The 24,172-nt window shown below is 39.1% G+C and overlaps 1 protein-coding gene across 12 annotated transcripts in view; it reads left to right on the top strand.

Moving 5' to 3' along the window:
* Nin (ninein) overlaps window positions 1-22,601 on the top strand; it is a 121,354-nt gene extending 98,753 nt beyond the window's left edge. For 7 of the 12 annotated variants that reach the window (XM_070027971.1, XM_070027979.1, XM_070027949.1 and 4 more), the window contains 6 exons: window positions 3,230-3,403; window positions 5,239-5,385; window positions 6,685-6,786; window positions 11,458-11,655; window positions 15,277-15,390; window positions 18,204-22,601. In XM_070027971.1, the coding sequence (XP_069884072.1) occupies window positions 3,230-3,403; window positions 5,239-5,385; window positions 6,685-6,786; window positions 11,458-11,655; window positions 15,277-15,390; window positions 18,204-18,413 (945 nt within the window). In that variant the 3' untranslated portion in view covers window positions 18,414-22,601. Of the gene's footprint in view, window positions 1-3,229; window positions 3,404-5,238; window positions 5,386-6,684; window positions 6,787-9,946; window positions 10,008-11,457; window positions 11,656-13,632; window positions 13,867-15,276; window positions 15,391-16,111; window positions 16,198-18,203 lie in introns of those variants that run through there. The other 5 variants (XM_070027991.1, XM_070028000.1, XM_070028019.1 and 2 more) reach the window with 3 other exon arrangements.
* Window positions 22,602-24,172: the final 1,571 nt, after the last annotated feature.

Genomic DNA, 24,172 nt, shown 5'->3' with positions numbered 1-24,172 from the left:
CCTCATGCATGCAAGGCAAGCACTCTACCACTGAGCCACCTTCCCAGCTCCAAATACATTTCTTTTTGACCAGTGTCACCGCTTCTTATTTTCTCTGCTTGGCTTTTCTGTATGTATGCTTCCCAATTTCTTATAAACAGAACTACAGTGATACCAAAAAAGGTAATCTTTTGTTTTGAACAAGTCTGAAAACCATGGCATAGTTGAGCTTTATAATAATAAAACTAAAATACTTTCAGATGCTAAATAATAAGATCATTAAGATCTTATAGCTGGGTACTAGTGGCTCACGCCTGTAATCCTAGCTACTCTGGAGGCTGAGATCTGAGGATTGCAGTTCAAACCCAGAGTGGCATGAAAGTTGGTGAGACTCTTATCTTCAATTAATCACCAGAAAACTAGAATTGGCACTGTGACTAAAAGTGTTAGAGTGCTAGCCTTGAGCAAGAGCTTGGAGACAGTGCTCACGCCCTGAGTTCAAGCCCTATGACTGACAAAAAGAAAAAAAATGAGTGTAGTTGTGGAGGTGGGAGGGAAAGGATGGTAGGGGAAAAACAAAGGAGGAGGCAACAATTCTTGATAGGAAATGTACTGTGTAACCCCGCTGTACAGTATTTTTACAATAAAAAATGTATTAAAAGAAAAAATATCTTACGACCCTAAAAAATTAACAAGAAAAACATCGAAAGGCGTGAATCTACGAACACACACTTACATTCTGAGGCTGAAGAAAAAGTAAAGCTGAAGCCAATAAAGGCATAAATTAGTAGTTCTGACTTTTGGAGCATAATTCATCTACCAAGTGAGTTGTTGCTGTGGTACTACCAAGTCCAAGTCCAGGATTTGATGCTTAAGGCAGTTAGCTGTCACTTTATGGTACAGTTAGAAAGTATGTCTCACAAGCCGGGTACCAGTGGCTCACACCTGTAATCCTAGCTACTCAGGAGGCTGAAAGCCGAGGATCATGCTTGAAAGCCAGCCCGGGCAGGAAAGTCCATGAAACTCTTATCTCCAATAAACCACCAGAAAACTGGAAGTAGCACTGTGGCTCAAGTGGTAGAGCATTAGTCTTGAGCTGAAGAGCTGAGGGAGTGTCCAGGCCCAGAATTCAAGCCCCATGACCAAAAAGAAAAGACAAGAAAAGAAAAAATAAAGTATGTTTCACGCCTATAATCCAATAGTACTATAATCCAATAATACTACAATAGTAGTTTAAAATTGACCTGGGCAAAAAGTTCATGAGTTCCCCTATCTCATTCTCTAGAAGTCTGGCATGATGATGCACACTTGTCATCCCAGTTTATACTGGAAGTATAAATAGGAGGATTACAGTCCAGGAAGGCCCAGGCAAAACCACAAAACCTTATTTGAAAAATAAAGCACAAATGGTTGTGGACATGCTCCAGTAGTTGTGCCCTGGCCTATCCAGCTCAGTGTGGAGTTCAAACCTTTGTAGCATGGGCTGGGAAGGTGGCTCTGTGGTAGAGCGCTTGCCTTGCATACATGAGGCCCTGGGTTCGATTCCTCAGCACCACATAAGCAGAAAAAGGCCAGAAGTGGCACTGTGGCTCAAGTGGTAGGGCGTTAGCCTTGAGCTGAAGAGCTGAGGGACAGTGCCCAGGCCCAGAGTTCAAGCCCCACAACCAGAAGAAAAACAAAAAAACCTTTGTAGCACAAACAGCATCATAAAAAAGAATGTCTCATCTTAAAATATAACCATGCTTAACCTGTGCACAAATAAAGTAACAACAATGTTATGCGTGTCAGTCTTGGAGTAGATGTTAAGATTTTGTCCTATGCTAAAAGAAGGCCCTAATTCAGTTATTTTTCTTTATTTGTGCACAGGTTAAGCATGGTTATATTTTATTCAGTTATTTTTCTGTTTTTTAAAATTACCTCTGGGCTAAAATGTCTCTCAATTCAAAAAAGTTGATTTTTTTTTCTTCTTTCATGTTTAGCTTTCAGCAGGAAGTGTGTTGCCTTTTTAACTTTTTATAATTTTTAAGATTAAAAAGTCTTTCTTTTAGCAGATGAATGCAAATTCCTGAACTCCAGGCTCAAGTCTTTGGACAGCACTCCCTTTAGATGTTAAGGAGGGTTGTGATTGCAAGTGTTGAAAGCAAGAGTAGAGGTCACCTTGTGAAGCTCAGAGACTAGCCGGGCCTTATCGAGAGTATTATCTTGATTCAAAGATAAAAATGCTGCAATTTTTAAGCCACCAACCTCCAAGCACGTGACTTCTGTAGGGAACTTGGGCTTGCCCTGTGGTCACACTTGCTGCTGAACTTGACTGATCTGTTTTGCCATTGAGCCCTTAAAACAGAATTTCTGAAGTTTTAACGTCAAATCCAAAGAATATTTTTGTGTTCATATCTCTATAGATGTATACAATAGAGGACAAAAATTAAAAGATGTTTGTCAAGAATTTTCATGCCTGGCACCAGTGGCTCATCCCTATAATCCTAAGTAGATGAGAGGCAGAAGTTGTGAAGATACTATTTCAAAAGACCCCTTCTCAACTAAACTGGGTTTAGTGGCATGTGCCTTTTTTTGGGGTGGGAGGGGGTCTGGTCATGGGGCCTGAACTCTGGGCCTGGGCGCTGTCCCTCAGCTCTTCAGCTCAAGGCTAGCGCTCTACCACTTGAGCCACAGCGCCACTTCTGGTTCTTTTCTTTTTGCTTATGTGGTGCTGAGGAATCGAACCCAGGGCCTCATGCATACAAGGCAAGCGCTCTACCACTGAGCCACCTTCCCAGCCTCTGGCATGTATCTTTTATCCCAGCTACATGAAAGGCTGAGATTAGGAGAATTGAGGCCAACCTGAATATACAACCTGGGCAAAAAAGTTTTTTGAGGCTGCATCTCAACACAAGAAGCTAGTATAGTGGCACATACCTATTATTCCAGTTACCCTGAAAGCATAAAATTGAAGCACTGCAATAAAAGCATGCACATGGGAAAAGAAACAAGACCCTATTTCAAAAGAGCCTTATAGCTAGCCTTCTATAAGAGTGCCTGCCTAGCAAGTATGAAGCCCTGAGTTCAAGCCCCAGTCCTGCCAAAATATGTAATATGTAATAATATGTAATTGTAATAATAGTAATAAAATATAATAGTAATAATAATTTTTATAGAATAACAATAAATTATTATCCTTAGGTAAATAGGACAGTTTTCTCTTTACCCATGAGTTTGTGTTTAAGGCTTAACTTTGCAATTCTCTTTTAAGAATTATGCTACAGAAATAGCTACCCTGCCATCAGGATCCCAGCAGAAAAGGCTGTCTTGGGAGAAGTTAGATCATCTGATGAATGAAGAGCCACAGCTACTCTGGCAGGGGAATGAGAGACTGCAGACCGTGGTGCAGAATACCAAAGCAGAGCTCATGCACTCCCGAGAGAAGGTAACTTCAAGGACTGCACGTAGTGGCATGCTTGGAAATAATCAGCTTGAGGTGGAAACCAATGTTTGTTATGATTGAAGTTGGTTCTGAGGTATGGTTCTGAGGTGGAAACCAATGTTTGTTATGATTGAAGTTGGTTCTGAGGTATGCCCCAGCAGGCTTATTTCAACTATGTATCATTTATCATTTACTTGCCTATAATTTTATCCTGGTATGTTTATAAAATATTTCTCATTTGATATAAGCAGTTTCATATTAAAATAAATCTGGGTTTTTAATCCTCATATCAAAAACATCGACTCATGGAAATTACGTTAACCATATATTCTCATTCAGTTTGGCTAGCTGCCCAGATCAGCAATTACAAAAATGGCAAAATTAGATCTCCTGGGTTTTAGCTAACTCATAAGAGAAAACTTTGGTGCCTCTTTTTAGAGACTCAGCATTTCAAACTATGAATGATGTTCTTAAGGTTTTACTTTTACTTTTGAATACTTTACTCTTCTGCATTGTCAGCCATACCTACCTGTGTTAATACCTTTAACAGAGGAAAAGCTCTGTAAATTAGTCAGGGTTTGCTCTAGAATACCTGCTCTGGGAAGAAACTTAGTGATAGCTGCAGGGAACAAGACAGAGGTCCCTGTCAAGTATTAGGAGCTAATACAAAGTCTGTAAGGCTGTCACCTCCACCACTCCTTAAAGTTTTGTTCCTGACACAGCCAAAGGGTCTGGGACTGCTATGTCTCTTTCTTGATACTCACATCACACACACACACCCTTGACTCTAGAGACTTAGTAGATCCTGAAGAACCACTTCCCTGTCTTGTTCTTATGGGGTTGTATTTGTAGATGTGAGTAGATTTACCTAGAAAAGATTTTTGGAAATCAGAGAAATAGGATTCAAGAACTGACTGAGCCAATCACAGTGGCTCAAACAGTAATCCTAGCTACTTGGGAGACAGAAATCAGGGAATCTCTGTTCAAGACCAGCCTACCATAAAATTGTTGAGATTCCATCTCAACCAGTGGCTGGGGAACAATGGTGCACACCTGTCATCTCCAGAGGGATAAGAGAGAAACACAAGCAGGAGGATCCCTTACTGGGCTAGCCTGGGGAATAAAGTGGGGCCTTACCTTAAAAATAACCAAGGCTAAAGGAGGACTAGAGGCATGGCTCAAGTGGTAGACCTCCTGCCTAACGAGGGAGAAGTCCTGATTTCAATCCACAGTACCTAAAAAAGGAAGTACAAAGGGAAGAATAAAAGAATTGACAGACTGGATTGAAGAAGGGTTTATCGTTACAGTTGTTGGATATGGCGATCTCACTCTGTTGCTCAGGCTAATCTTGAACTTCTGAGTTCAAGAGATCTTGCCTCAGTCTCCCTAGTAGTTGGAACTATAGACATAGACTGCTGTACCCAGCTAAAAAGAATGTTTTCTTTTTCATTACATCAGTTATGCAGTGGGGGTTTCATTGTTACATTTCACATGTTTACAGTATATCCCAAGGCCATTCTCTTTGACTTGCCCTTCCCCACTTTCCCAAATAGTTTTAATTGGCTCCATTGTTCTATTATTGTAGATGCAAACAATCTACTTTGACCGTACTTATCCTCTTTCCTCCTTTTTGTTAGCCTCGCCACTACTAAATGCCATCCCAGGACAGAGCCTTTGCCAGCCTCTCAAGCCCTACTGATTAACTCCTTTTATTGAGGCTCTTAATACTGTGTTATGAAAGTGTTATCCTATCATAGAATTCAGGAGTTTGAATGCAAGCTTGCTTTATTTGTTGTTTTTCCTAGCAAATGTTTTCCCTTGCATTTTGTTCTTATTAGGTCCATCAACTGGAATCCAGCCTTCTTCCCTCTAAGCACCAAAAACATCTAAACCCATCAGGTACTGTGAAACTTGCAGAGCAAGAAAAGTTGAACTTAAAGAGAGAATGTGAACAGTTTCAGAAAGAACGACCTATTAATAGGAAGGTGAGTTGTTTGTTTTTTTTTTAATATGCCCTGTGTATCTGTGTTCTGAATAGTATGTTTCTTCCATGTTTTTGGTTTTTCGTTTTTGTGGTGCATTTACTCTACCTTTTTGAGCAAGAGGGCTTGAGACTTCAGTTCTTTGCCACCTTGGCCTTCCGATGTGACTGTTGGTTTCTTCTAGAGCTAGTGATGAGATCTAGACCAAATGCCAAGACCAAAAGACCAAGACAGAAATTGTAGCCTTTCATAACAACCTCAGAATCACCATCATTTCTGCTATTGTCTCTCTGCAGATTGACCCTGCTGAAGTGCGGGAGAGCTGGGAGATTGGGTGGGTCATATTGGAGGCTGTCCTCACCATGGTCAAAACCTCATTTGCTCTCTGCACTTTGTCTGATAGAGTAACATTTCCAGACTGTCTCATTCTGGAAGTAGTTCTTTTTTCCCTTGTTTCCTAAACTGAAACTGGAAAGTTTTAACTACTACCTTCTTCTTTAAAAGTGTGGCTTAAAAATCTGGGAAAAAAGAGCAACATAGTTTTAATGGTTAAAAAAAAAACATGAATTTTATGAGTTTGTGAAAATTATAATTATTTGCATTATAAAAAATGGTAGTTCTTGAAGCTGAAATGTCACTTAATTTGTTACTTTTGAGTAACTGAGTAGATACAATATTCTCGGAACTATCAGAGTAGATGTCTCATGGTAAGTATAAGTATTACTTCAAAAACATTTCCATGGGCTGGGAAGATGGCTGGGTGGTAGAGCGCTTGCCTTGCATGCCTGAGGCCCTGGGTTCAATTCCTCAGCACCACATAAGCAAAAAGAAAGAAGCCGGAAGTGGCGCTGTGGCTCAAGTGGTAGAGTGCTAGCCTTGAGCTGAAGAGCTGAGAGACAGCAGCCCAGGCCCAGAGTTCAGGCCCCACGACCGGACCCAAAAAAAAAAAAAAAAACAAATATTTCCATGTGTGTGCTTACAACTAAGTGTGTGTGCATATGTGTGTGTGTGCGCGTGAAGGCACACACACACACACACACACAGAACAGGGTGTGGCATCAAATGTTAAAAACCAGCTGCCCTAAGAATCTGTTCTATTTGGGAAGTGGTGATTAAACCAACATAGATTACTTAAATTCCAGCCAGCACTGCACTGAATCACATTGTTTGCTGGGGTTTTTGTTGTTGTTGTTGCTGAGTTATTTTGACTTTCTTCCAAGAATCAAGATTTCTGACTAACAGAAGTTTATCAAAATAAAACTGAGCAACTTGGATGTTTTTAAAGGGAATTTTTTTTAACAGGTCAGTCAAATGAATTCTTTTGAAGGAGAATTAGACACAATTCATTTGGAAAATGAAGGCCTAAAAAAGAAACAGGTGAAACTGGATGAGCAGCTAATGGAGGTAAGTTTGAAGTAAATGGCCTTAACTATGAAGAAGATTTTAACATAAACAAGCCATTTTGGTAGAGACTATACATGGCATTGACTTCTTCTTGTGAAAATCTACACACTGTCAAGCTGTATTTTTTAGTCTATAGTTCCAACTTTAACAGACATTTTTGTTTAATTACACAGTCATACTGTTTTGAAGAAATAATGCAAAAGACCTGTACTTGCAAAAAGACAAAATGCAAAGACCTGTACCTCAATAACTTCAGGTGGAAGAGTCGCTACCAAGGGGCCCAGACTTCTTTCACCATTATTTCTTATATGAATGTTTCCTGGTATCTCCCATGTTGGAATGTTTTATACACATGATCACTAATAACCTCTTCAGTTGGAAAATCCTGAAGAAAATCTGAGCACATTCATATTTACAAGCTTTCTTTGTAGCTCTGGTTCTATAGCTCAGTGGTAGCATATTTGTCTAGCATGTAAAACTATGGGTTCATTTCCCAGTGTGAGGTAGAAAAAAAAACTCATTGTTTAATGGTACATTATAACTTAGAACTGTCATTTGAGAGGTATATGTGATAAATTTAAAATTGATTTGGAAAATGTGTCGTTTTTATACATTCGGTTCCAGTTTATACCAGTTAGATTTTTTTTTACATACAAAATACTATTATAGGATATAAAGTAACTATGTACGTGCCTTTATTAATAAGTAAAAATTTCATTGAGATATTTGCTTGGGGCAGATGAAATATTAATCCAAAATTAATAAATCTGGAATTTACATAAGATAGATATGCATAGAAAATGCCTTTTAAATGTTCTTAAAAATACTACCTATTCAAATATTTTTAAGCCGAAATTATAAGAAGAGAAATGTTTAAATATTCTCTTTTATAAAGCAGTATGCACACCAAGTTAACTTTAGTGCCTAGCTTTAAAATATGAAATATGGGCAAAATTACATTGACACATAAATGACCACCAAAACTCTGGCAATTTATTTTCTCTCCTTTCCTCACTAATTGGGATATTAGTGGAACTATAAATAGTGAAATCCAAACCATTTGTTCAGAAAGCATGTAATAAATGTACTTCAGAACCTTGCAGCCTGTGTCTGGCTGTAGACAGGCTTTTCTGATGAAATAATTATATACCCTAATGAGTAAGCTATCTGAAGCTAAACCCAGTGTGTCTAATAACAAATTGAAAAGCAGCAGCATATACTTAATCAAGCCTTGGATCCTCCCCCAGCTGCTCGGCCATCAAGTTGGCTCTTCACCTGCTTTCCATAGCCTGAGAAGTACCCTTATCTCCTGCCCCACTTTGTATTAATAGTCTTCATAAGCAATTTCCCCTCATATTCCCCATTTATACCCAGTATTTGCTAATAGCAAACAGAAAAATAAATGGAATTGAATAATTGAGAGAAAAGTGAATTTCCTATTTAAACACTGAAAAGAACAGTTCATACACTTTTTTTTTTTTTGGAGATATAATCCTGCTAGGTAGCCTAGGCTGGCCTAGAACTCACAATTCTCTTGCCTCTGCCACCTCAATAATTAGATTATAGGTAATCCTAGAACAAACATTTCATACATTATTCTTATGAAGTGTTTATTACAAAATAAGACTGATGAACCAATCATTAGTAGCTCATACCCATATTCTATCTATTTGGGAGGCTGAGTCTTGGAGGATCAAGGTTCAAGACCAGGCCTAGTAGAAAAGTCTTTGAGATCTCCAAGTAACCAGCAAAATGCCAGATTGAAGGCATACTTAAGTGGTAAAGCACCTTCTGTGAGCAAGAAAGCCAAGCAAGCACATGAGACCCTAAGTTCAAGCCTTACCCCACCAAAAAAAGGAGAGAGAAGACTGAACTACCAACTTTGTAGATTTATAGCAATTGGATGTTTCAACAGCTCTCTTGGAATTTAATTCATATACTACACATAGTTCACATATTTAAAGTGCACACTTCCATGGTTTGAGATACATTACATTATTATTTTTAACTGCAGTAAATATATACAGAAGATCTGCCACTTAGGGCTGGGAAGGTGGCTCAGTGGGAGAGCACTTGCTTTGCATGCATGAGGCCCTGGGTTCGATTCCTCAGCACCACATAAGCAAAAAGAAAAAAGCCGGAAGTGGCGCTGTGGCTCAAGTGGTAGAGTGCTAGCCTTGAGCTGAAGAGCTGAGGGACAGCGCCCAGGCCCAGAGTTCAGGTCCCATGAACGGACCCAAAAAAAAAAAAAATCTGCCACTTAAACATTTTCAAGTTTGCAACTCAGTGGCATTAATTACATTCATTAGCACTCTAAATGTTGAGTGTTACCTATTCTCCCTATGGGCCTTTTAAACTGAATTAGTGTGATGACTATGAGTTAAGCTGCTTTAGGGAATGTGCCGTGGTTTTCATATCATCTTTTGTATTTTTGGTTACTTGAGGGGTGGATATATTCCTTCCTGTACAGGGATTCTCACTTAATGGGGTGAGGGGCAGTAAACAAGTGGGAACATAACTTTGTAGCAGAATCTTTGACACCAGGAAATTTGAGTAAAGCTTCCTAGGTGATTTTAATCTGATACAATGCTTCCTTAGGGGAAGGAATCTCTCCTTATTGCTATAATTTAAAAGTCACTGCTCTAATGCAATACACATCCTTCTCCAGTATAGCTAAAGACTACACATTTACTGGTCATTTTGGACATGCAAGAAAGTAGTTACAAACTATATCAGCAGTTCTCAAACCTGCTGTGGATTGCTGTGGGAGCCACCAATTTAGGCGGGTGAAATGGTTAAGGGTTTATATTCTGTATCCGCAAGGGATGAAGGGGAGTTAGTGCCAGATCATTCCATCCTGAACCTGGAATCCTCTGGTCTCAGAATGGACACAGGTAAAGGTGGTAAGCTCACAATCCAATCAAATTACAGGTGGTAAGGATGCAGTTGCACAATTATAGCTTAAAAGGCATTTTAATATAAAATTTTACATGCAGAAAAATGTTCATATTGGTTCTACATACGCTCTTATTGTATAGAATGTATTCAAATGGTACTGTTCTTTCTCTTTTTATAATTCATACTTTTCTTCCTCTTTTTATAACTCCTGTAATTTTCTTTTGTTTGTTTTTGTTCTGTCTGTTGCTAACCCTGTATCTAGAACTCAGTGGTTGGAAGTAGCAGAGAAGGGTGCAGTTCTCTGCCTGAGATAGTGTGTGAAGGTAGAACATTCTCTTTCCATGACCTTTCATAGCATGGGGACATCTCACTAAGTTCTTTGTTCATAAGCATTTTTGTTGACCATAATAAGAAATACTTCAGGAAAGAGTCAGTACTCATTTTCACGTTATTTTAACTATGGAATATCTATTTCTAGTTACCTCAGGATTTTCCTTCCTATTTAAAGCCTTGTGTATGAAGAAAATTATCCCACTGATACCTAGTCCTAAGATCATAATTCTCCATATTCTTTATATATGAAAACAAATGAAATGTTTCACCTCTACAATTAGAAACATTTCAAAATGGATTCTGGCCCAGCCTAAGGAAATGGATACTGGCTCTGAAGTCTCATAACATTTATAGTTGAGTTCAAGAGGTCATTTTTGTTTTCCTTCCCACACACCTGGAGGTGCTTTTTCTTGAGTTTAGAATTTGCTTGTGTTTGTTTCCTTTGCCCTGTGTCTGCTGAGTGTATTGATGCAAGGTGGCATGTTCTATTGGCCAAAATGTAGCACACTCTTCTCCTTTTTCTCTCAAATTTGATTAGCATGCTGATGTACTAGTTCCTCATTGCCTTGAACAGATAGTTCTCTATCCTATGTACTCAGATACCCAAATGTTCAAGGATACCCCTTTATGCTCCAGAATTGCCTGTTCTACTGTGCTATTTAGGGTATAATTTTTTATTTATGGCCCAGTGCCAGTGGCTCACGCCTATAATCCTAGCTACTCAGGAGGCAGAGATCCAGACAGGAAAGTCTGTGACACTCTTATCGCCAATAAACGACTAGACAACCAGAAGTGGCGTAGTGGCTCAAGCGGTAGAGCGCTCGCCTTGAGCTGAAGAGTGCAGGGACAACGCCCAAGCCCAGAGTTCAAGCCCCACAACCACCACCAACAACAACAACAATAAATATATACATATACATATATATATATATACATATACATACATATATATTTATGTATATATAAACTAAGATGGTTTCAATACTTGTAAGTAAAAGATTCTTCAAAATCAATTGCTAACTTGGAAAATTACATAGTCATTAAGAATCTTTATGAATGTTGAGTACAGTTGCAAAATCTCTTCTCTGATTTCCCTACTCTAATCCCCATTTCCAGCAAACACAAAACAGGTAATTAACTATTCTACTATTTTTTAAATGAAAATTTAGATATACTGTACCTTAAGCCATTATAGTCACAAGAGTGAGGAAGTACATAGCATAAGTCTGTTTTCAGAAAGTCTGCTTATTCATATTACCTCTTCTTCAGAATGGCTTTTCTCATTCATATCTCATTCAGGCTCACATGCTGTCCTGTTATCAGTGGGGATGGGGTCATTAAGGAATTCATAGGCTTTTTGCTCCCTGCTTGACAAACCTTGCAGGGCAGCTCTGTGACTGAAGGTGCTGAGCTGAGTAGGCCTTTGCCCTTCCCCTGTAGATGCAGCACCTGAGGTCCACTGTGATGCTTAGCCCCTCGCCTCACTGGGATCTGCAGCTGCTCCAGCAGCAAGCCTGTCTGATGGTGCCCAGGGAGCAGTTTCTGCAGCTTCAACACCAGCTGCTGCAGGCAGAAAGAAGAAATCAGCACCTGCTGGAGGAACTTGACAGCAGGACCTCCGAAACCAACACACCACAGGTATGAAGTGCTCTATTTCCTGAACTGGTAAACTCAGGTCACGGTAAACTTGGTAAGTTTTACCTTTGTTTGGATTTAAACGGGTTCAAAGGTGGGGATAAAGAATCTAAATCTTCTGAGTCCCAGCTTTCCCTGTATGACAGGACTGTGGTGCTGGTGTTGGTTTTGTGGTGTTGGTTTTGAGTTCTTATCTTCTCAACTCAGTGTTCTGGGTCTCCATTGCATACTTGTAGCAAGTGAGGAAGTATCAGTCACTTGAATGTAGTGCATAATGGATGTAACATTCTCAATGGAATTCAATCATAGCTCCAGGATGTACACTAGTAACAAAACATGGGGCCTGCCAAGGTCAGTGGAATTTGCAAATAGGGACATCTCACAGATGTAGGACACAGTAGAATGAGTGGCCTATTTTTGGTTGATATAGTTCATTTAACTGAGTTTTTGCATAATTTAGTTTGAAATCGTATTGATTAGCTGATATTAGTTATATGGGGAGTGGATTTCATTGTTAACTTTCCACACGTTTGCAATGTGTTCAAACCAGTCATATCCCCTCAATCACTCTCCCTGTGCCCCTTCTCCCCTTCCCAGAACAATTGCAGTGGGTTTCACTCTTATTCTCATAGTTGCAAATAATCTCTTCTGACTATATGCAACCTCCTTGATCCTCCTTGTTAGCCCAACTCCCTTCCAACAATACCCACCTCTACAAGAGTCTATTAGGAAATGAAAGATTTCCCATGGCCTTTGAATTAGCATTGTTTCCTGGCTCATTGCCACATACAATCTTACATTACCTAGGTCTTCAAATAGTTAATTTCTCCTTAATGCATCAGCCATAACCATCATTTTTCATAAGTTTCTTAACTTAGTCTTGCTCATTTAGTTCATAATTAGGAATAAAAAAGTAGAAATACGCCGGGCACTGGTGGCTCACGCCTGATCTCCAATAAACCACCAGAAAACCATCAGTGGCATTGTGGCTCAAGTGGTAGAGTGCTAGCCTTGAGCTGAAGAGCTGAGGGACAGTGTCCAGGCCCAGAGTTCAGGCCCCATGACTGACCCCCACCCCAAAAAATAGAAGTACTTCTTTGTGGAATTCTAAATTTATGCTTTTCTAATTTCAATGCCTTTCTTTCTCCAAGTCCCATCTCTCTCAGTAGTTGATAAGGAATTTGCCGACTCTCCCTACATTCCCTCAGAGCAGTGAAGTCGCAGGCACACTTCCACCAGGCCTGTTGTGTTGTCCTCTCCTACTAGTGTATCTCATGCTTTGCTCTCATGTATGGCTCTTCTGCTGCCTACTGTTCCTAATAATGAAAAGGTCTTTATGTGCTTTAAAATCTATGCTCTTGGAAACTTTCTACATACCACTTCAACTTCCCGATATAATTTTTTTTAATTTGTACTAAAATCAACAGGATAGAGAATTAGAAGGCAAATGAGTCAACTCTTCCTTAGATGGTTGCAATATGAAACCTTGATATCAGTGGACCTTCTCAGCTAAACAGTTTGACTAAGATTTGACTCATTGCTGGCCCATACTTACTGTTGTCAAACTATGTTCCTCCCAACCTCTTCACCAATATTTGGGGGAAGAAATGTAAAGTAATCCTTCTACTACAATTACTTCAGGAATATACAAATCCTAAGATTCTTGTACCAAAAGAAAAAGAAAATCCTGATAAGAGGGTACTGTCACTAAAAAGTGACTGCAGCCTCTCCCACTACCAGTTGCTGAGTTGATCCTAACTTTCAGAGTACAGAATATTAATTTCATCTGCATGTTGTCTGTTTCTGTGTGTGAAATAATGTGATTTCTTCTGTCTGTGTGTTGCTTTGCTTGCATACATGTAATGTTAATGTGTGTGCTTTAAAAATTGTTTGCATTATGGATATGTGTATTTAGACTCCCCTAAGAAAATCATAATCTTGACATCAGGGTGAAGTATACCACTTGCCTTCTTTCTCTAGGCCTTGCTACCGGAGCAGCGAGCAGTGCATGCAGATTCCTACAGAAGGATTGGGCACCTCTGAAAACTGGGCTACTATTGATGGCATTTATTACAATGGCAGACTCTCAGACACATAAACACACACACACACACACACACACACACACGCACGCACGCACGCACGCGCGCACATGCACACACCACACAGAGACATGCTGGAATCGAGTGCTCTCTTAAATTATTCTTCTGTTAAGCCTTTGCAGTATTATGCCTCTTATTTATTGATGTAGAAATGATAGATTTTGTGAATCCAATTCACAAACTTCAGCTTGTTACAACTCATTTTATTTATACTATTTAAAGAGTATGAATTTAAGATTCTTGAAAAGTTGTCTCCTATATATTTTCTCATTCCATATGTTGTAATTATTTTTAACAAAAGGTACTACTTTTATATATGGAATATGAAGAAAATCAGGGTTATTTATACTGTTTTTGTATAAGATATATGATACTTTCAACAGGAAAAAAATTTTGATGAAACAATAAAATAAATTTTAAATATATGACTGTCTTTGTTTTTCCTCTTTTTTTCTTTTGCCATACTCCATGTTACTTGAATTATCTCTTATTATGGTTTCGCTTTATTTGGGGGGCAAGTGAAAATCACTTCACTTATATTTGAACTTTAAAAAGCCATTATATTTTAAAATAGAGACCTTTTTAAAAGCTAGATGTTTCAGTTGATTGAAATTTTCTTTCTGCATTAGACTTTTGTCTATTACAATTTTTGTCTTTAAAATAGGCATATTTTTAAGATTATTATTATTTAATTCTAAGCAAATGTCGGCATTCAGTCATGTGTGATTGGTCCTCATATGTTTTAACTTATACCTTCTTAAGAATGACTGGACTGTCATCCAGTCATTAACATCTGATCCTGTGCTTAAAGATTGGAAGAACTTTTGGAAATCCCTTCTATGATTGTTTCAGTAGATGAAGGGGAAGAGAGCAGGCAGTCACACTAATTTTTCTATAAGTCACTCTGCTTTGTATGAGAGGAGCAAGAAAAGCCCAGGCTCTCTTCCTACTTTATGGTTTTCTCTAGGAGTTGTCTGTAGAGAGAAATGTTTTGATGATAAGTGCATCCTCCATTCCAGATGTTTGTTTCATATTACAAGTCATATTGGGAAACAGCTGATTAGAATAGCTGGCAGGAAAAGACTATTATGAAGAAAACACTTATCACCCTCCCAATAGTCATTTCAAAGGAAAAACAAGCCAATTGGAAACATTAGGCAAGCATGATTTACCACAGAGTTGGCTTTATTGTTGAGAAGCCCTCAGTATTGCAGAACCTAATTGACGATAGAAGGTACAGGTACTCAATTATGGCGTTTAAGAATTTTGCTTTATGTCAGGGAATGATGGTAACACAGGTAAGATACTTTGTTTTATCTTTGATTCTTTCTCTAATAGGGCTACTTTTCTAAAATGTCCAACCTATGCACTCCCATTTCATCAGAATTCCATCCTTCCTGTTACAAAGGCCAAACGTTGGCTGTCCTTTCCCTAGGCATCTTATGAGGAGAATAAACAAGTAGTGTCTTCAGTATGGCATGATTTTCAAATGATAATACACTTCTTTTTTCCTTCCCTTCAGGGAAGCCAGGAACAACTTGTAACTGTCATGGAGGAACGAATGATAGAAGTTGAACAGAAATTGAAACTGGTGAAAAGGCTCCTTCAAGAGAAAGTAAATCAGCTCAAAGAACAAGTGAGCCTCCCTCACCACCTCTGTCCCCCCACCTTACATTCCGGTTTTGACTCCAGTTTTACATCCTCTGTCACCATTAACTCCTGTTGTCACTGTCGATGAAGGCAGCTTTTGCCATAGCTTCTAAATGAGCTTGAGATTTATCCTCCCTCTCACTTCCCCAAAATAAGGAATTCTAAATTTTACGGGTTTTTTTTCCAGAGCTCTTTTAAGACATATGTTTGTCCACAACTTTAAATTTTGCATTTTCTAACAGGAACTCACATAAATTTTAAGAATTCTAATGAGGTTCAGTGGCGCAAATTGAATACTGTATAGTTGGGTTTTGCTTTTTGTTTTTTGTTTTTGCCCAAGACAAGGAACGTGCCTACTGTATAAAGCAAAATTTATGCCAGGTGCCAGTGGCTCATGCTTAACTACTCAGGAGGCTGAGATCTGAGGGTTGTGGTTCAAAGCCAGCCTGGGTAGTAAAGTCCATATGAGACTTATCTTCCATAACCCCCTCTCAAAAACAAAAACAAGCAAAAAAAAAGCCAGAAGTGGAGCTGTGGCTCAAGTGGTGGAGCACTAGCCTTGAGCAAAAAAGCTCAAGGACAGCTCTTAGGCCCTGAGTTCAAGTCCCAGGACTCATGTGTGTGCACCTGCATGTACACACACACATGCACACAATTATATTGGTAAAATATCAGGGAGTAACAAATGGTTTTCTTCTTCCAAATAGTGACAGCCTCACAAAGTGCCTTATTTCCATGACTAGACTCCAAAGAATATGCTTTGAATGGAATCTGGACCCAAGATTTCAGACCAGTAAGCTATATGACCTTTTGTCACCTGCAGGTGGCAGAGATGGCTTCATTGTTTAGAGTTAGCTATACATCATTTGAAGAGAACACAAGGAGGACAGCCACCTAGGAAAGATACAGCCTATTGGGAAGCAGACTAAGACAAACTGGTAGAAAGGAAGGCAGACATTATTCAATCAGGTCTTCTAAACACATAAAATCTGAGAATAATAATTCCAAGAGAGGTCTGCATGTAGTTGTAGACAGGAGCTTTCTTTTGATGATCTATTTATCTTATAAATTGAGAAGAGAGTAAATCCTGTTAGTGAACAGTTGTCCATTCAATCCTTTAAATAATAATTTGTTCAACACATAGTTATTCATAGTAGGCCCTGTTCTGGGCACTTGAGATGCATCACTAAACAAAACGAAGTCCTTGCCCACATGGAATGTAAAGTCCAACACATTTACAGGGTTCCAAGCATTTGCCAGATGGCAGGTTCAAAACATATGAGTCCATTCTACTCTCTGTAGAAGGGCACAGAAGAGAAGTGACACTTAATACACGGCAGAGGTTTAGAGAAAGCATCCCAAAGGCCTCTTGACCCAAGAGTTAAGTGAGATTGGGTGAAGAACTGTTGGAAGGGCATTCTGGGCTTGGGGAACATGGTGGAATATAGGCATCTGTAAACACTTGGGCATCATCATTTTATACTGGCTTGGGAGAAGAGAGTAGATAGGAAAGAAGAAGTTAAGAAGGAAGGTTTTTAGCTTGTTATGCCAATAAGTTTGAATTTTATTCTGTATCTGATAAAAAGTCATTGAAGTAATTCTTACAGAAGGAAGGGATGAAGGACAGAAAAGCTGTATTAGAACCTTTCAATAGAATATAGGTTCTAAAATGTTAGGAGGCTGTACCTGCCAATCATCTAGATTATCAATGACCTTGGAAACACTAATATTATACATCTTGCAGTTGCCCTTTATTCCCTTATTAAGATTCCCTGCTCAAGCCGGGTGTGGTGACTCACACTTGTTATCCTAGCTACTCAGAAAGCTGGGGTCTAAGGATCATGGTTCAAAGCCAGTTCAGGCAGGAAAGTCCAGGAGACTCTTACCTCCAATTAACCACCAGAAGCCAGAAGTGGCACTGTGGCTCAAGGTGGTAGAGAAAAGAGCTGAGGGACAGTGCCCAGGCCCTAAGTTCAAGCCTCATGACTGCCACAAAAAAAAAAAAAAATTCCTGCTCAAAGCTGACTTTATTTTTTATTTATTTATTTTTTTTGGGGGGTCCGGTCGTGGGGCCTGAACTCTGGGCCTGGGCGCTGTCCCTCAGCTCTTCAGCTCAAGGCTAGCGCTCTACCAGTTGAGCCATAGCACCACTTCTGGCTTTTTCTGCTTATGTGGTGCTGAGGGCCTCATGCATGCAAGGCAAGCACTCTACCACTGAGCCACCTTCCTAGCCCCTATGCTTAAAATTTTAAGTTAAAAAATCATTTTGATATTTTAAGTGCCTATGGGGGAGTTATACTGGAGTTTGAATCCAGGGTTTTTCACTTGCTAGATGCTCTATCTCTTGAACTATGTCTTCAGCCCTTCTTGTTCTGATTAGTTTTGAGATAGGATCTCACTTTTTATCTGAGTTAGCCTGGGCCATGATCTTCCTATTTATACTTCCCACCACAGCTGGTGTGACAGGTATATGCCAGCGCCTCTCTGTTGAAATGGGGTCTTAAAAACTTTTGGGCCGACCTAGAATCTTAATCCTTCAGGTCTTAGCTTCCTATTTGGCTGGGATGACAGGTGTGCACCACTCTGCTCTGCTCTATTAGTAACTTCTGCAAACATAATACAGAGAAACAGCTTGGAAAAAGTAGATTTGCTCCACTTGCGTCCGTGATCTTAAGTCCAATATTAAAGTTGTAAAACAAAAAATATATACATAACTAGTAAAAATGAGGTTTGCCTTTATAACCATCCTCCTGTCAGATCTTACAGAAATGGAATCAAGATGTTTCTGGTTGTTTCTAGCTCTGCAAGAACACAAAAGCAGATGCGATGGTGAAGGATTTGTATATTGAAAATGCTCAGTTGTTGAAAGCTCTGGAAATGACTGAACAGCGACAGAAAACAGCAGAGAAGAGAAATTATCTCCTAGAAGAGAAGATTGCCAGCCTCAGTACTATAGTCAGAAATCTGACACCAGCACCGCTGACTTCTACACCTCCTTTGAGATCATAGCCACACCAAAGCATCTCTTCTGTTTGTGCACTATACTGAAATGGATGGAACATTTCAGTACATTCTCTTAACCCTCTTTCTACAAACCTTTAATGACTTAGTGTGAAACAGAACCAAAATCTACCAGCAACAGAACTGGAGTCTCCATTCAGAACTAGTCTCTCTTAATAGGCTTTTTTGGAAGTTCCAAACAAACATCATATAGTTCACTGACTAAATTATTAATATGCTGAGATTTTTATTTCATAAGCATTGTAATAGCTACCTAGAAGGTAAATATATGCAAACAACTAAGGAGCTTAAAACTCTGTATTTTTGTTGTTTTTATTTTTAAAAATGCACTGTATACCAATATATGTGTAGAGACAAGTATGAGATCTAATTAGACTAGTTAGTATGAACTATTTTTTATATCAAATTTAGGTGTTAGTCATTTAAATACTGAAAACTCATTCTATGTGTAATAGTTTTGGTTCTTTGAATTGATGGATGGACAATAATTCTTTTGATAAGAAGGCTTGGCTCTGTAAACATGGAGATCAGAAATATCCAAGAACTCTACCTTCGAACACCTACACCTACTATTACTCTTTTTGTTGTTGGTGGTGGTGGCCATGGGGCTTGAACTCTGGGCCTAAGCACTGTCCCTGAGCTTTTTTGCTCAAGGCTAACGCTCTACCACTTTGAGCCACAGTTCCACTTCCGGTTTTCAGGGGTTAATTTCCTACATAGGCTGGCTTTGAACTGCAATCCTCAGATCTCAGTCTTCTGGACAGTTAGGATTACAGGCATGAGCCACTGGTACCCAGCACTATTCCTACTTTTGATTATAGATTTAGGACTGATTTACTCAACTCTAACGTCAACTAATGTCAAAATATTATTTTCTTTAAACAGCCTTTTTTCTTCCTCTTAGAAGTTTCATTTGGGATCTTATCACCTAAAAAGATGAATAAAGCCACATTTTTAAAGCCTTTGAACAACAGGGCAAGCACAGAACAAGCTACTCTGGAGTAGATGGCCACTCTTGGAGGAGTAGGTTTTCGTAGCTCGGAAGTCTTGACGTTCACAAACTTACCTTTGAGGTTGCCTCAAGAACTCAGGGAACAATCCTATAAACTGTCTTCCTGAACTACTGTCAGGCCTGTCAGATTTGAAATGTATAAATCATATGAGTATTTATTTGTCTTCTATATTTACAGCTGTAGAATTTTTCTATATTTTAATGCAATTATTTGTCAGAAAGGGCCTTGATTTTAGAGTTAACCCTTTAATTTGCAGATGCGTTTTTATGGTTTGTTTAATATAGATCAATTTTTCCATGGCTTCTTGCTCCTCCTTTCTACAGTAAGAAATTCTTATCATCAGATTTGAGATAAGTATTGACACACCATCTTAAGACCAGAATTTATGGAACAGTAAGCCTTTTAGACTGAGTAATACTCCAAGCCCTGTGCCAACCTTATTTAATCTCTGCTTCTAGCCTCTGCTTCTGCTATGTGGAGTACATACAAGGTGAGGGACACTACTAAAGCTCACCATAGTTACCTGATTATTTTCATGTAACAGTAAGAGATTTGGAGGGACCATACCATCTGTTTACAAGAGGTGAAACAAAAACCAAACACTGCTTTATGAACAGATATGCAAGATAAAGCAAACTTCCTAAGAAGTCACATACATCAGAAAGTCATTCTCAACAGAATAATTCCCATCAAGGAACTGCAGACCTCCTCAATACCCATCCCTTCTCAAGGGCCCTGACAAGGCACCGCTATTCATGACACACACTTGCAAGTTTGGTACCGCTTTTTTTTTTTTTTTTTTTTTAGTCACAAAGTCCTAATTTCCCCCTGAAGAATTCATTGTGACCCTCTTCTAACTGCTTCAAAAATATTTGACATCTGTTCTTATGCCTTTCCTAATCTTTCTGTAGTACAAACTCAGCTACTTGTATGGCACTAGCTTTCACAGAAAACCTCACTTTAAACTAGTTAAGCCTAGACTCTGGTCAAAAATAAGACTAAGCATATGCAGAACACTTATGAGATACACTTCATGTTACTCAAGGTTTTAATCATTGGAACTAAACACCAAGCGTATTTCTCAAATAGCTGGCTTAATGTATGATCAGATTTGTTGTATCTTATTTTACATAGTATGAAGTGTAGGTTAATTTGTTTCCTATAAATGTGTATTTATGTGTATATAAAGTGATGTACAATGAAATGTAAATAGGCTTTAAGGGGAAGTATTAGGCTGTATTTAGAATGTGTTTTTATCCAAAATCAAAATGCTACTCAAAGGAAAATTTAGCCATGAGAATTTCTTACCCACCCTCAAAAAATAAACAGAGAAATGTCATACTGGTCCTTAAAGTTATATATTTGTGCAACCATTTATTTTTTAACAGTTTATTTTTGAGGGTCAGTTTAGAGAGTTTACTTAGACTATAGCTTCAAGATTTAAAAAATAATTTTAAAGAGATTAACAGGGCTAGGAAGGTGGCTCAGTGGTAGAGTGCTTGCTTCACATGCATGAGGCCCTGGGTTTGATTCCTCAGCACCACATAAGCAAAAAAAGCTGTAAGTGGCACTGTGGTTCCAGTGGTAGAGTGCTAGCCTTGAGTTGAAGAACTGAGGAACAGCCCCAGGCCCAGAGTTCAGGCCCCACGACTGGCAAAAAAAAAAAAAAAAAGAGAGAGAGAGAGAGATTAACATAAACTTAAAATTTTTGCTTTCAGATTTTTTTAATGGCACTCTTGAATAACATGTTGCCGGTTCTGGTGGCTCACGCTTGTAATCCTAGCTCCTCTGGAGACTGAGATTTAAAGATGGCGATTACAAGCCAGCCCTGGCAAGGAAGTCCATGAGATTCTTGAACTGTGGCTTACGCACTAGCCTTGAGCCAGACCGTTCAGAAGCAGTGTCCAGGCCCTGAGATCAAGCTCTAGGACAGGCACAAAGTAAGAATAAGTTATGTATTTTATAAGCATTCAGTAGCATTATTAAAAGCACTGTTTTACAAAATTTATTTTTATCCAAGCATAGTTATTTAAGATAGCATTAAGACTGGATCTTTATTTCAAGGAAAGAGGCTCTTGTTGGCCTTTGGGATAATCTGTTGCATTAAGAGTCAAAGACAAGCTGCATAGTAATATCTCCATTGTTTTTGTTTGCTCCCTTCTACTCTGAAGTTCCAGTTTGTGATGGGAGAGAAATAGAAGGGGAGAGGTAGAAATGACCACAGCATTTTGTTCTATTTATTTTCCTAATACTCTTACTATCTCTAGGCTTGAAAATTGTTTTAAATCTGACTCCTTCCCAGAAGCTTCAGTGCACTGCTTATATTTAACATAAGTAGGTATCATAACATCATCATCTGCTAAGGGATAGAAAGAGAATGTACAGGGTCTAATATTTCAACAATGCACTAATATCCAAGGCAGGTATTATTTTGATGACCTTTTGTACTTTTAAAAAATTAATGTCTTTATGGTAGACTTTGGTTTTTAACCAAAATGAATTTATGATTTCTCTTTGTATTTTTTTCTGAGCGAAGAGGAAAAAAAAATACATTGCTGTTGTCAGCACCTTTTGAAGGTATTTCCCAACCAAGGCAAGTCTATATTCTTTGTAATACTGTAGTATTAAGCAAGTCATGTTTTGGGTGGATTACCTGCAATGAATGACTCATTAGGATCATATAGTTATATTAGAAATGCCAAAACCAAGTCAAAGCCTAATAACCAAAGGACTCATCTTTAGAATATCCCTTATATCATGTTTGGACCTATTTGAACATCTCAGTGCTGTGAAATAGTTTTGTGAAAATGGATAGCTATTTAATAACAAATCCAAGTTAGCTTTTCTCAATGATAACAAGTTAAATTTATTCTACTGGGGAGACCTTGGCACACAATGACTTTTTTTTGTAAAGGAAAACCTGAATTAATCTAAAGCCGTCCCTAGATTCTGGTCAAATAGGGATTATAGTGTGTGTGTGTGTGTGTGTGTGTGTGTGTGTGTGTGTGTGTGTGTGTGTGTGTGTGTGTGTGTGTGTGTGTGTGTGAACTTTGTTAATTTTATCTGTGTGTGTGTGTGTGTATCAACTTTGTAAATTTTATCTTCACTATTCTATCCTAAAAAGAATGTGAGCTTAATATGTAAATAAATCATTTTGTAAGCATGCCTGTTGTTTTCTGTTTATAGTGCAGTTTCAGTGTATATCTTTGGGCTTTAGAATAAAGGCATAAAAATAGTGCACTTAACACTATAAATGCAGATGTCAGGCCCCACCCCAGATGGATCAAATCAGAATCTTCATTTGAAGAAGATCCTCATTGTAAGGTAAACTAAATAGGTTGGTTGAATTAGATGAAGAGAACACCACACAATATTCAGGCAGGACGAGAAGTCTTATTTCCCAACTGCTGCCCAGCTGTGCCTGATGGAGAGCACATGGCTGAAAGGGGTGAGCCACCCATGGGCTAGGATTTATCTAGACCAAGGGCAGGGAGAAGGTGTGGCCAGGTTGGGGATGCAGTATGTGACCTCAGGGCCTGGGACCCTCCCACAGTCAGCTGGGAAGTGTGACCAGGCAGCCCAGGATGTGACTTTGGAGGAGGGGGAGGTGATTGCTTCCAGGTGTGCCAGTTACCTAGGTGACACAGGTACTTAGCCAAGAAGGAGGAGGAATCTGTCCCACCTTCCTGGGGTGGACCTTCCATTCAGGTACTTGATACTTGTCAAAACAGTGATGATTTTCACACCAGCCAGCTTGGAGTCCTATACAGTGTAGTGGTACATAATTCACCTGCAGAATTCTACTTTAATCTTCCACTAGGTCTTGCTTCAGGTTTGGGGTGCTTCAGATGGGTTCCCCCTCCCCCTTTGCCATCTTTATAGGTGGACAGGTCAGACATTCTTAATTGAGCTGCTCATAGGCTGAGGCAAGTGCAATGAAAGACAAAAAGAAACATTAAGCTGAAAGAAGAGTGTGTTCATCTGATGAACACTAAAATGTAGAATGGAAATGGAAATGACTAAACCAGAGTCAGGAGTCTTGTTGTATTTCTTTTTGAAACTTGGATAGCATCCTCGCACCACCTTCATGTGGTGGGAGCTGTGATCCCCATTTTACAGATGGGAAAACTGAAGCTTAACAAAGTTGTGACTGACTTATAGGTACACTCCCATTCACGTAGAGGACCCAGGACTCATGGACCAAGTTTGTCTGCATTAATAGACTACAAATATATTTATCAATCCTACTTCTAACAAAAGTTTAATCATTGCTGATCCAATAGCCAACATATAACTGCACTAGAAGAAAAATGTAAAACATTCTTGGGGAAAGGGTATCCAAGATGGCATAATAGAGATGCCTAACACTCACCTCTACAAATAAGAACAAAATATATAGCTGCATTTGGAGGTGAGTAGCTGTGGGAGAACCATGGAGACATTGGAGTGTTAGAAGATCCAGATCCCGGGACAACAGCATAGAAAGAGAACACACCCCAGCATCATCCCCACCCCCCTCCATAGCCAGGGGAGGAGTCATCTTCCCTCTGCAGGAGCAAGGATGAAAAGAGATTCCCAGCTACTGTCAGGTAATAGTCACTGGAAATCTTCATAATCCTCCCAAGTTTGCAGTCCACATAGATTAAGTAACCTGCCATCTGCACAGTAGCCTGGCTTTGGAAAAGAATCTTACATGTATCTCTCAGAGGTGCTAGCTTCAGAAGCCATCTTGAG

The sequence above is a fragment of the Dipodomys merriami genome, unplaced genomic scaffold (genome assembly GCF_024711535.1).
Source record: "Dipodomys merriami isolate MVZ:Mamm:240054 unplaced genomic scaffold, mDipMer1.0.p SCAF_1, whole genome shotgun sequence".
Taxonomy (NCBI): domain Eukaryota; kingdom Metazoa; phylum Chordata; class Mammalia; order Rodentia; family Heteromyidae; genus Dipodomys; species Dipodomys merriami.
This window is presented reverse-complemented; position numbering and strand designations above follow the sequence as displayed.